The 13,907-nt window shown below is 35.7% G+C and overlaps 1 protein-coding gene and 1 long non-coding RNA gene across 2 annotated transcripts in view; one reads left to right on the top strand and one right to left on the bottom strand.

The window, feature by feature from the left end:
• Nucleotides 1-754, top strand: part of LOC107551221 (uncharacterized) — a 4,399-nt gene extending 3,645 nt beyond the window's left edge. Inside the window, exon 3 of the long non-coding RNA XR_001604742.1 lies at nt 744-754. This is a non-coding gene — a long non-coding RNA (uncharacterized lncRNA). The remainder of the gene's footprint in view (nt 1-743) is intronic.
• Nucleotides 1-8,035, bottom strand: part of tcaim (T cell activation inhibitor, mitochondrial) — a 21,873-nt gene extending 13,838 nt beyond the window's left edge. The window contains exons 1-4 of the mRNA XM_016232759.1: nt 7,945-8,035; nt 6,358-6,403; nt 6,095-6,227; nt 5,740-5,890 (exon numbers count right to left, since the gene is read on the bottom strand). Of these exons, the coding sequence (XP_016088245.1) occupies nt 5,740-5,890; nt 6,095-6,227; nt 6,358-6,389 (316 nt within the window). The 5' untranslated portion in view covers nt 6,390-6,403; nt 7,945-8,035. The remainder of the gene's footprint in view (nt 1-5,739; nt 5,891-6,094; nt 6,228-6,357; nt 6,404-7,944) is intronic.
• Nucleotides 8,036-13,907: the final 5,872 nt, after the last annotated feature.

Genomic DNA, 13,907 nt, shown 5'->3' with positions numbered 1-13,907 from the left:
AGAACTCTCTGAGGATCTGAAAAAAAAGAATTGTTGCTCTACATAAAGATGGCGTAGGCTATAAGAAGATTGCCAAGACCCTGAAACTGAGCTGCAGCACGGTGGCCAAGACCATACAACGGTTTAACAGGACAGGTTCCACTCAGAACAGGCCTTGCCATGGTCGACCAAAGAAGTTGAGCGGACGTGCTCAGCGTCATATCCAGAGGTTATGTTTAGGAAATAGACGTATGAGTGCTGCCAGCATTGCCGCTGAGGTTGAAGGGGTGGGGGGTCAGCCTGTCAGTGCTCAGACCAAAGGCCGCACACTGCATCAAATTGGTCTGCATGGCTGTCGCTCCAGAAGGAAGCCTCTCCTAAAGATGATGCACAAGAAATTCCATCTGTGTTTTTCTGTCAATATGGGGTGCTGTGTGTACATTAATGAGGAAAAAAAATTAACTTGAATGATTTTAGCAAATGGCTGCAATATGATAAAGAGTGAAAAATTTAAGGGGGTCTGAATACTTTCCGTACCCACTGTATATATATACACACACACATATACATATACATACACACACAACAGAGTTGTGCTGAAATTTACATGCCCCTTGCAGAATACGTAAAACATTAATAATTTTATCAAAAATGATTATCCTGAGCAGTATTCAACTGCCTGCTGTTCTTCAGAAAAATCCTCTAGCTCCTGTACATTCTTTGGTTTTTCAACATTTTCTGCATATTTGAACCATTTCCAACAGTGACTGTATGATTTTGAAATCCATCTTTTCAAATGGAGGACAATTGGGGAATCATACATAACTATTATATAAGGTAAAAACATGGATATACATGCTGTTTTTGTTGACTTCACTCGAGCTTTTGACACAATTGAACATTGTCGACTGCTACATTCCTTAGCTGACTTGCATGTTAGATGACCCCTTTGGCTTATTGTAAGGAGCTATCTGAGTAACAGAGAGCAGAGGGTGAAGTGGGGCTCCTGTGTGTCTAACTCCTTTCCAGTTTCAGCCGGTGTTCCTCAAGGGGGACTTCTATCCCCTCTGCTTTTTGTCATATGCATAAATAGCCTTGATTCATATTTGCCTCCTTCAGTAATACCTGTGAAATATGCAATTAGTAGAGTTTCCACCTTTAAATTGCTTGGAGTTCAAATATCCTCTGACTTGTCATGGGATGCCCACATTAAGTACATTATTTCGAAGGTGCGCCCCAGAATATACTATATTTGTGCTGCAGAAAAAGCAGGGCCTTCCTTGTGATGTTTTGGTACAAGTATATTTGACTTTTATACGGCCAGTTCTCGAATATGCTAGTCCAGTATGGGGTGGTCTACCTAAAGGTCTCTCTGAGGAGTTAGAGAGGATCCAAAAGCAATGCTGTCGGTTAATAGGCATTCTGACTTCAACTCTCCCAACACTGAGTGAGAGGCGTGAGGAAGCCACCATACGTACGCTTACTAAAATACTCAAGGACAGTTCATCACCATTGCATTGTTTCCTGCCTATGGCTCCAACACCTACTTATTCTCTTTGGCGGCACAATACATTTGTTGTACCCAGGAGTAAAACCAAACGTCATGAACTCTCCTTTATTCCATGTGCTCTAAATTTGTTGTATGGATAACTTACAGGTCCTTGATTAGGATGCCTTTTCTGTGAATCTGTGTTATTCATATATATATATATATATATATATATATAAAAGCACATTTTGTATTTTTATTTATTATGCTTGTATATCAGTTATCTTTTATTTGTTTTATACTAAGTAATGATTGTCTTGGAGTATGTGTATGTTTGACACATTTCAGGGTTTTGTGTCGCAATATCCTGTCATGTCAAACTTTAAATAAAACTAAACTAAACTAATAACATTTACTGATGCTCAAGAAGGCAACACAATGCATTAAGAGATGGAGGGTGTAAACTTTTTGAATTGGATAATCAGGGCAAATTGTACTTATTCTGTCTTAATTTACACATCATCCTGTTGCATTGTTGCTCTTAATGCATTGTGTTGCCTTCTTGAGCATCCAACTTTTGTAATAGCTGTGTATGAGTCCCTCAATTATCCTCCATGTGAAAAGATGGATCTCAAAGTCATACAGTCACTGTTGGAAAGGGTTCAAATATGCAGAAGATGCTGGAAAACATTTTTCTGAAGAACAGCAGGCAGTTGAACTGCTCCGGACCAACAAGGGACTCATGAACAACTATCACAACACAGAAAGACAGTCGTGGATCATCCAGGAAACAACACAGATTAAGGTTCAAGGGTGTGTAAACTTTTGAACCGGGGTCATTATTTTGTCTATCTGTTATGTGAAATAGCTTATTAAGAACAATATTAAATAAACAATAACATGCAATTTTCATAATCCCTCTTATTTTGTTAAAATTATTGACATTTTGCATATTCTGCAAGATGCATATTTTGCATATACTACAATATATGTAAATATATGAGCACACACACACACAAGTCAACAAATTGTCCTAAAACCAAAATGCGTTCTTGTTTTTGGACAACTTTGATTCACATGTTGACTGTGTCTCTCATAGTTGAGGTATACCTATGATGAAAATTACAGGCCTCTCTCATCTTTTTAAGTGGGAGAACTTGTACAATTGGTGGCTGACTAAATACTTTTTTGCCCCACTGTATATATGTGAAGTTTGGTTCCAAAACACGATAAACGCCGTTTTTAAAAAAATTTGAGTTTCCACCAAAATCAGTATTGTATCTGGTCAGTATTGAAAAGTCCATTTTTAATTTTACGCAAAATGCGATATCCGCCGAGTTATTCTGTCATGTTTTCTCCCTTTCTTTCCAAACCGCGATAAATGCCAGTCTCCCTTCTCTGCAGAATGCGATATATCCACTCAACCAATCACAGCGCACCATTCCACGCACTCTAGACAGTAATGGTGGCGCTTTGAATACACCCGGCATCCTAGTTTTGTATTTTGTGATCAACAAACAAACTTAGGGCTACACGATAAATCGCATGTGATTGTCATGCGCATTTGGTCAGCAAAGCCGGTTCTGTGATTAATAGTAAATCTCCATCACATGCTTTCAGATGGAGAGGCATTTAAAGGGGTCATATGATGTTGCTAAAAAGAACATTATTTTGTGTATTTGGTGTAATGAAATGTGATTATGCGGTTTAAGGTTCAAAAACACATTATTTTCCACATACTGTACATTATTGTTTCTCCTCTATGCCCCACCTTTCGCGTCGATTTTTACAAAGCTCTTTTGGCTCTGATTGGCCAGCTATCCAGTGCGTTGTGATTGGCCGAATACCTCAAGCGTGTGACGGAAATGTTACGCCCCTTGCCATATTGTGACGCCTTGTCCCGGACAGAGCGACGAGACAAACACATAAAAAAAACACATAATAAACGAGGCATTTGTTGCATCCAGTGGGGACATAATTATGGATTATAATGACTTATACTGTCTTTTTACGCGTTGCATTGCGCCACATAAACATAAAACCCTGTCTGCATTTGTGATCTGAGAAATGACAAACTACAAACGCTACTCTACACTGTACAAAGCTCGTGTTTGAATCGTCAGTGGCAAATTCTTTAATTATAAAAAAACTTACTTCCAGTCTGTGAGTCAGAACAGCCATCGTAGTCTACTCTACCAGGATCAGGAAACAGTCCTCCATAAAATGCGCTGGACACATCTGAATATTTGGGTTGAACTGTTCTGGAACAGTTGTAAATACAACTTAACCATTGATTTCTAGTCGTGTCCTCTTTTGGAAGGCCAAACAAAGTAGTTTCACTTTCACAACGAAACACAGCCTCACACACGGCGGGCTAGAGAGAGCGGAGGCCAGCTTGAGTGAGCGGCGGCCGGTGGCCTTGAGAACGGCGCGGCAGGCAGGCTTGCGGCAACCACATGTGACGACCCCGAGCTGGACTCCACTTCATCCACGGTGAAAGCCGATTCGGCGAACCACAGCGCGAAGTTGATGTATTTCCTCAGCGACCAGCACGGATCAGCTCTAGGCATGACGAAGCGGATATCGTCCTCTTTTGGAAGGCCAAACAAAGTAGTTTCGCTTTCACAACGAAACACACAGCGCCTTCACGACATGGCGGTGGCGGCAACAACAATACTACAGCGAGAATAAAAGTTACGCGTTCTTTTTTTTGCGTGAACATTTGGGCACCGTTATGCAAATCTTCCCACATCGTGACATAGACATGTGGGGGCGTGTTAGAACGAGCCGTTTTAGGTAGGCGTGGTTGACTCTTAACTTTTATAAAGAATATCTCTTTGGATTTGAGACTTTAGTCTTTGCAACTTTACAGATCTTCTTTATGCACTAAGAGCTTATAACACTCCAAAGAGAAAGGAAAAAACTGAAATCGCATCATATGACCCCTTTAATACACACAGCCGTAGATCACTGCTATATCACATTCATAATCGCAGATGAGTCACATTCGATTATGAACGCGATATTGCGTTATCTTTATGCACTAAGAGCTTATAACACTCCAAAGAGAAAGGAAAAAACTGAAATCGCATCATATGACCCCTTTAATACACACAGCCGTAGATCACTGCTATATCACATTCATAATCGCAGATGAGTCACATTCGATTATGAACGCGATATTGCGTTACTTGTCAGTGTAAGTGTTTTTATTAATGCCATTTATGTTTTTGTTAATACAGCTTATAGCACTAGTCAACTAAATGAATGTAACATGTCAAAGATGAATGCACTTTTGAAAGTTGAATGTAAGGGAAAAGTAATTTTGGAATTTCTGTCGTTTGTATGTTCATGATGAAATTTTCTTTTGTTGTAATTAATTTATAGCATTAACAAGATGACCCGTTGAATTCATTTTGGGAGCGATGACTGATTGAATGTATTTTTAGTCCAGTGCCTGTATATAAGATTAATATTGACCAAGTTCAGAGGCTGTCATATGTGGATCAACTTACTATGTTGTGTATTTTCAACAGTTTCAATATGAAAAATAACTTTTATATTGATTCAATGGATTTATTGCATTTTGAAGAAAAAAAGAGTGTCATGGATTTATTGCATTTTGGGGACATATTTTTCTTTTTTTTAATAATAAATCTTTGAAAATCAAAATCTGTATTTGAATTTTTTATGTTATTATAACCTAAAGATGCAATGTGAAAGTTTGAAACAGAAAATAGTGGTTTTCATCTTGCCACTTTCTTGGTAAAGAAAAAAAGGTTTTACTCAAATCAATCAAAATGGATTTATAGCGTTTTGGAACCAAACTCTTCATAAATAAATATATATATATATATTTAAACGTGAGAATTGACAAGAAGAAAAACTTGTGAATACATTATGACGTAATAATTTATTTAAAATAGAAATCTTTCATCAAACATTTTCTCACTTTTAACCAATTTAATGCTTGCAGAATAAAAGCATGAATTTGTTAAAAAATATTTGTAAAAAATTGTACTGACCCCAAACTTTTGAATGATAACTTTGATTAATACTGTCAAAAAAAAAAAAGTAAAAAAAGCAGAAATAAGATTTTTTTTTTTTTTTAAACAAAAAAAAACTACAACTATTATAAGAGATATTGTATGACTTTAGGTGATTTGGAATATATTGCATGAGTCAGATGGTTGGATTGTTTACGTGTATGTTTATTTATTTATTTTTATTTTATGTTATTATGATTTAAAAGTGTGAATCAGTGGTGTTACCTGAGGCTAGCAGACTATCACTGGAGTCTGCTCTTTCTTTCGTGTCCCTGACATAAAACGTGAGGTTTGCAGGTTTGGGGTACCTCGCCCCAGGCTTCTGAAGATTTTCCAGATAACCATTTAGCCTTTTGAGGGAGTTTTCATTCACTTCCTACAACAGAGAAAACCAAACAATATAAAACACTCACACCTGCTCTGCAGAGAGCTGTGGAAAATATAATATTAATAGAATATAAATAGAATATATTAACATACATCATATATTATTATCATACATTGTCAGTATGTAGTTTAGGTATATAATACAATTTCCATTTAAGGTTTATAAATATTATAATAATTGAATTATCATCACTCTTTCTCTTGGATGCTGGCCAAAGAAATCAGGGTGTACTGCAAAGTAAAATGGCCGCAGGGCATTAATGGCATCCGCTCCTGAGAGATTCCTCCTCTGAGCGATACGAGCAGAAGCACATCTACCACCAAGCCTGTCAGAATGAGGACGATATTGGTTAGATGCTTGAAGTATACAACATAATTCAACAAAATGTTCTTAGCTGTCTGTAAGGACTAAAATGTGATAGTGTTTCCATTTTTTTTCACTTGGGTAAAACTTACCTAACATAGCGCTGGAAGGTGGTCACATACATCCCGTTAGTTCCTTCTGGTAAGAGAAATCAAGGAACATGAGAAAGAAAAAGCATGACAGACTTCAGTCTCTCCAACTGTCCAAATCAGAGGACAAACGTTATACTGCATATCCTCCATGGTGTATGCATAACTATATATCTTTAAATAAACGTCTTTAAAATGTAATTTAAAACACAGTTACAAAAAAGTTATATTATTGAAAAAATGATTATAATTCGTGCTGTCAAACGATTAATCACATCCAAAATAAGTTTTTGTTTACATAATATATGTGTTTATTTATTATGTTTATATAAACACACACACATACAGTATATATTTTGAAAATATTTACATGTATACACATGTATATATTTATATTATATATAAATATATTTAATACATAAACAACATGTTTTTCTTAAATATATACATAATAAACACCGTAAACGTACATATATTATGTAAACAAAAACTTTTATTTTGGATGCGATTAATCGTTTGACAGTACTACATAACGTAAAATAAAAAATTTCTATTTTGATAATAGTTTAAAAATCAGCCGCTACTCCAGTTTTCATGTCACATACAGTAAGCCTTCAGAAATCATTCTGATATGCTGATTTGGTGCTCAAGAAGCATTTCTTATTATAAACTGAATCCAGTTGTGCCGTGTAATATTTTCTGTGGAAACGGTGATCCATTTTTTAAAGATTCTTTCATTAACAGAAAGTTTAAAAGAATGTATTTGCAAAAAACTATTTGTTGTAACAACGTAAAAATCTTTATTGTGAACGTTGATCAATTTAATAAAAAGTATCGATTTCTTTAAAAAATGTATCTTACTGACCTCAAACTTGTTTCACTAATATATATTAGTAATATATAAATTATGGAATTATGGTGACTACACAATGAAAATTATTCTAAACAAATATAAACGGCTGTATTCTAAATTCTTAAAAGTAATGTTAGCCACCCTTTTACGACCATAGTCTTGAGGAATACACATAATTTCAAAAACACAAATGTTTATATTCATAAATATCCCAAAAGTCCATAATCTGTGAGATCAATTGCACCTCCTTCATGTATGCATGGACTGACTTTTATTTGATTTTATTTGATCTAACTTTTAATTCTTAATGGCCTGGTACACCCCCCATATAACCAGCACTGTCGGTGTGCAGATAATTAGATTCATGCAAATATAAGATCAGGATATATGGTTGAGTAGAATCAAATCTTGACTGGACTTGAGCAGAGACTGTTAACTCAGGTCAGGTGTTCTTGACCTATACTGTTGAGAGTGTAACTTAATCATACTCCTCTTGTTTTGACACAAACTAACGTTAAGCCAGAAAAAACAACACGACGAGAAATATTTCCATCCAAAACAAAATCCTATCCATTACATTGAATCAGCATTCAATACACTCAAAACACAAATACTGATAAACAAACACAAACTCTAGGCGCTCTTAAAATAAAAGCAACAGTCCCAGGCTTAATCAGCCACACACACAATTTATGTCAGCATGAGATACTAATGTCCAAAACACTAAAATGATTTACCTGTGATTTTGCAGTCTTACATGTTCGCTGTGGTTAAAACTCAACCTAAACTCATGTACTCCATTCAGGCCTAATCATCCAGGCAGGAGTAATCAACTGCCTATCTCTGGAAAACAAGCGCAGCTGGCGGCACATGAATCAGACAGAACTAATCCCCTGCCCATCTTTGCTCTGTTTGTAGAGCGCGATCTGCCAGTACTGGCGCCATCTATAGGTTATTTTAGGATTATCATTACAGTGTTTTTCAGATGCTTACACACGTTTTCAAAAAGTTTGCATCTTCCCCCCCCCAAAAAAGTTTACACACAAATCCAAGAACTGCACACGCAAAATGCAAAACGCCTCACATCTCTTGCAAAGTGAAGCACTGCATTCAAAATATCACAAACACGTCTCAAAAGCAAACATTTGCAAACACCTTTACCTTAATATTAATTCCTGTTCGATGTGTGTGTGTGTGTGTGTGTACGTGGTATTTATCACGTTATGGGGACCAAATGTCCCCACAAGGATAGTAATACTAGTAAATTTTGACCTTGTGGCATTTTTGAGGTACCTATGAGGAAACAAGCTTATAAATCATACAGAATGAGTTCTTTTAAGAAAGTAAAACTGCACAACGTTTCCTGTAAGGGGTAGGTTTAGGGGTAGGGTTGGTGTAGGGCAATAGCACATACAGTTTGTACAGTATAAAAACCATTACGCCTATGGAATGTCCCCATAAAACATGGAAACACAACATGTGTGTGTGTGTGTGTGTGTGTGTGTGTACCGATATTTTGGGGACAAATTTGTACCCAAAACTGAGCTAAACCTGACAAAATCTCCAAAAACCTCCCTTTGGGGATGTCCTCATTTGTAAAACTGGTATAAAACTAAAGCAAACAAAGTTTTTTTTATTGTAAAAATGCAGAAAGTTTCCTGTGAGGGGTAGGTTTAGGTGTAGGGTTGTTATAGGGTGATAGAATATACAGTTTGTACAGTATAAAAACCATTACGCCTATGGAATGTCCCCATTTAGATAGCTAAGTAAACATGTGTGTGTGTGTGTGTGTGTACCGATATTTTGGGGACAAATTTGTACCCAAAACTGAGCTAAACCTGACAAACTCTCCAAAAACCTCCCTTTGGGGATGACCTCATTTGTAAAACTGGTATAAAACTAAAGTAAACAAAGTTTTTTTTTAATTGTAAAAATGCAGAAAGTTTCCTGTAAGGGGTAGGTTTAGGTGTAGGGTTGTTGTAGGGTGATAGAATATACAGTTTGTGCAGTATAAAAATCATTACGCCTATGGAATGTCCCCATTTAGATAGCTAAGTAAACGTGTGTGTGTGTGTGTGTGTGTGTGTGTGTGTGTGTGTGTGTGTGTGTTACATAGAGAACTGTGTGCTGTGCTTTGCAAAAAGTGTTTTATGAAAAGTCAAAGGCCGAGAATTAGTGTATGGTTTTGCAGATTTGGTGTGTGTTTCTGGTGTTTGAGTGTCAGGTTTCACCAATTGTGTGACAAGTAAAGATTTTGGGTGCAAGCAGTTGAAAAAAAGATATGTTTGAGCTCCAAGATATGTTTGAGCTATTCAAAAGGGAATAAAAGAAGGCTGCAAGAATTTGTGACGCTTTATTGATTTAATTAGCTTAAAAAATATATATGTAGTATAGCCTAGTGGATTTTTAACTTTTTTGATGTGCCACTGACTTCAGATTTGAGGCTAAAACATAAAGGAAGGTCTTAATAATGTTAATGCAACAATAATGACATAATCATAGTTATTTATTATTGTTTGTTGTTTTTGTTTCATAGCCTATAGCTTATGTTCATGTGCCCGTTTAGTCCTTCTTATTACAGAAGATACCTACATACATATAGCCTATACTTTGTGTACACATTTTTGTGTGTTTTTGAAATACATGTGGGTTATAGTTTTAATTTACTGACTTATGTGATTCATATAATTTATTATTTACGGTGGCCGAGAGAGCTCAACGCGCTGCAACTTAAGAAAACACATGCAAATTGAAAAAACACCAGCAAATTAAGAAAACATCTTCATCAGTTTGACAACACACGCGCTGCAAATCCTCACAACACATGCAGATGAAGAAACGCGCTGCAAATAGCACGAACCACAACGGAAATGTTTCAAGGGGACCCAAAAAAGTGACGGACCCGGCTGGGATTTGTTTTGTGCAGTGGCTTTTTTGTTTTTGTTTTTTGAGTTTCTGCTAGTGATTACTTTTTTTTGTTTGTTTGTTTTTATTGAAGATATAACATTCACAGGGGATACAGTCATAGCAATAAATTACATACACAACCAGAATACAAAACAATAAATATATAAAGAATAATAAAAATGAAAGATAAACAGAACAAAAACAAATAAATAAAAAGTTAAACATCTTTTCTTTTTTTAAATAAATAAATAAATCATAAATAAATTAAAATAAAAAATAACTTAAATGGAAAATTACACATAAAATGTCAACTTCAAAGAATACACAGGAGGTAACCCTTACATCAAAGTCCATATTTTTCCATCAATACAGTAGTTTTAACAGCTTTCTTATTAAGTGATGAGCAGAGAGATTCATAAAATAATTTCAAATCAATACAAAAAATCCTAAAATTGGGCATACAATTTGTGCAGTGGCTATTGGTCAGTGGAGTTGTCGGTGAACTGAAAGATGAGGTTTTTTTTGTTTATTTTAACACCCTGATTGCATGATTCCTTTGTCTTTTAGATATTATTAGCCTAAATAATCTGACGAATTACACGAGTAACTGTGAAACGTTATATAAGATGGCTAACTTAATTAAATATTCTCAAAGAAAGGACAATGGAAAACAAATACAACGTGCAAACTTCAGTCAACTTGTTTTTGTTTTTCAGATCAAAATGTATTGCCCTTTCTGTAGCATCCAATGGCTGACTTTGCCAAGATTGTGCAGTTCATGTGGGCGAGATGTAAGCTTTGTCGTAGAGAATGCTCCTAGAACGGCGGGTGATGACCAGGTGTCATCAAACAAAACAAAAAAGTTTGCACGTTGTATTTGTATTCCACTGTCCTTTCTTTCATTATCCTACTAAAAGGCCCTGATTAAATAATCATTTTAAATATTATTCTTACTGTCAATCTGCAATTTATTTTGACCTGGTTTTAACAATTAATGAAGCATTGCGGATTTCATTAACCTTGAAATTATATTTAGTTGAGAATATTTAATTAAGTTAGCCATCTTATATAACGTTTCACAGTTACTCGTGTAATTCGTCAGATTATTTAGGCTAATAATATCTAAAAGACAAAGGAATCATGCAATCAGGGTGTTAAAATGAACAAAAAAAACCTCATCTTTCAGTTCACCGACAACTCCACTGACCAATAGCCACTGCACAAATTGTATGCCCAATTTTAGGATTTTTTGTATTGATTTGAAATTATTTTATGAATCTCTCTGCTCATCACTTAATAAGAAAGCTGTTAAAACTACTGTGTTGATGGAAAAATATTGACTTTGATGTAAGGGTTACCTCCTGTGTATTCTTTGAAGTTGACATTTTATGTGTAATTTTCCATTTAAGTTATTTTTTATTTTAATTTATTTATGATTATTTACTAAAAAAAAGTTCCGTTTATCTTTATTCTTTATGTATTTATTGTTTTGTATTCTGGTTGTGTATGTAATTTATTGCTATGACTGTATCCCCTGTGAATGTTATATCTTCAATAAAAAAATTTAAAAAAAAAAGAAAAAGGAATCACTAGCAGAAACTCAAAAAATTGCACTGAACAAACAACTGCACAAAACAAATCCCAGCCGGGTCCGTCACTTTTTTTGGGTCCCCTTGAAACATTTCCGTTGTGGTCCGTGCTATTTGCAGCGCGTTTCTTCATTTGCATGTGTTGTGAGGATTTGCAGCGCGTGTGTTGTCAAACTGATGAAGATGTTTTCTTAATTTGCTGGTGTTTTTTCAATTTGCATGTGTTTTCTTAAGTTGCAGCGCGTTGAGCTCTCTCGGCCACCGTAATTATTCCCATTGTAGCGTTACTTGATTTGTGTACCCCCTTCTGCACATTTGTATTTGTTGTGCTGTTATATATTCTATGTATGTTCTGTGCGTTTACATTGCAATATTGGTTCACTGTTTTGATAAAGACTTTTATTGGTTGGTGGTGCTACCCTTTGCCATTTAAGTAATCAAAAAGTGTTAAATAAATGTAATGTTAAATAAATGTCTTATTGTCATTAACCTTTTTGTATAGTAGAGCCTCAGTTTCTTAAAAGAAAAGAAAAGAAAGAAAGAAATGATACAAACTCTTGAATGTTACTGTGTATTGTTCATTCTTATTACTGCTTTAATTTTTATATTTAAAACATACTGTTACACTTTTAGGCCCGGTTTCACAGACGGAGCTTAGACTAAGCCAGGATTAGATCATAGTTCAATTAAGACATTTAAGCAATTTTGATAAACATGCTTCAAAAAAAAACATTACTGGTGTGCATCTTGAGACAAAACAAAGGCACTGATATATTTTAAGATCCGTCAATGCAAGTTTCTTTCAGTTGAAACAGCTCAGACTTACATTTTAGTCTAGGCTAAGCCTTGTCTGTGAAACCGGGGGTTAATGTTATATGTCAAACAAATGTATTTTTTATGGTTACAACTAAGAGACTAAATCCTCTTCCTTGTAAGTTTCGCCTTTATTTTCTCCTTGCCTCTCTTATACTTTAACAAAAGGTGCCCCAATTTGTGTCAAGTCACCTTAAACACAGTTTCTGGCAGAAACTTTCTGTTGTAACACATTGCAACATGTCAATAACAGGAATACTTGTTGGGAACACTGTAAACCTGTGAGATGAAAGTGGAATAATGCTGATGCATTCACTGTAAGAATGAATTCTGTAATAGTGTGACTGTCACAGGCGTACAGTAGCTAAAGGCGATAGCCACTGGCAGACATGTCATGCACATCTTGACTGCTATTCTCAGCAGGGTCAGAACACATCTGGTCACTCTCCAATGACCAGAGCAGGACTCACAAATCAGATTGTAGAAATCTTTGATATGGCACCAGTGCGGCTGCCGAAACATTGAGCAGAGACAGCGGCGGCATCAGTGACAGGACCCTGAGAGACACATGCTGCCGTCCTTTGAGGAAGTGCTGTGCTGGAGCTGTCAGAAGTGGCATCAGCAGCTCTTCTCAGGTCATTTTATGCATGTTTCATGTAGGTGGGGTGTCTGCTGCTGTTGGAAAAGAGGAGAGAGTGTGTTGATGTCTGTGTGTGCAGTGAAGCCATAGTGACACACTGTTATTCAGACTAGATCAAAAGGAACAGACATTTCATTGTGTTTTGTGGTTACTGAAGGACTACAGTAGGTATATTCAAGTTAGCTGTAATGTAAAGTATATATTGTCTAATAATCTTTTCACATTTTTGGGGAGGTTAAGATGGCCTGTATCCACTAGATGGAGCAATAATGACACTTAGATCTACTTATAATATGATATTTGTGACCCTGGACCACAAAACTTGTCAGAAGTAGCATGGGTATATTTGTAGCAACAGCCAACAATATATTGCATGGGTCAAAATGATCGATTTTTCTTTTATGCCAAAAATCATTAGGATATTAAGTAAAGGTCATGTTCCATAAAGATATTTTGTAAAAATTTCCTATCGTAAATATTTCAAAACGTCATTTTTGATTATTAATATGCATTGCTAAGTACTTCATTTGGACAACGTTAAAGGCGATTTTCTCAATATTTAGATGTTGGTTTGTTTTTGCACCCTCAGATTCCAGATTTTCAAATAGTTGTATCTTAGCCAAATATTATCATGTATCAATGGAAAGCTTATTTATTCAGCGTTCAGATGATGCATAAATCTTAATTTAAAAAAAAAGTCCCTTATGGCTGGTTTTGTGGTCCCGGGTCACATTTATGGCTACTATGATGA

The sequence above is a fragment of the Sinocyclocheilus grahami genome, unplaced genomic scaffold, assembly GCF_001515645.1.
Source record: "Sinocyclocheilus grahami isolate Dianchi unplaced genomic scaffold, SAMN03320097.WGS_v1.1 scaffold418.1, whole genome shotgun sequence".
Lineage (NCBI taxonomy): Eukaryota > Metazoa > Chordata > Actinopteri > Cypriniformes > Cyprinidae > Sinocyclocheilus > Sinocyclocheilus grahami.
This window is presented reverse-complemented; position numbering and strand designations above follow the sequence as displayed.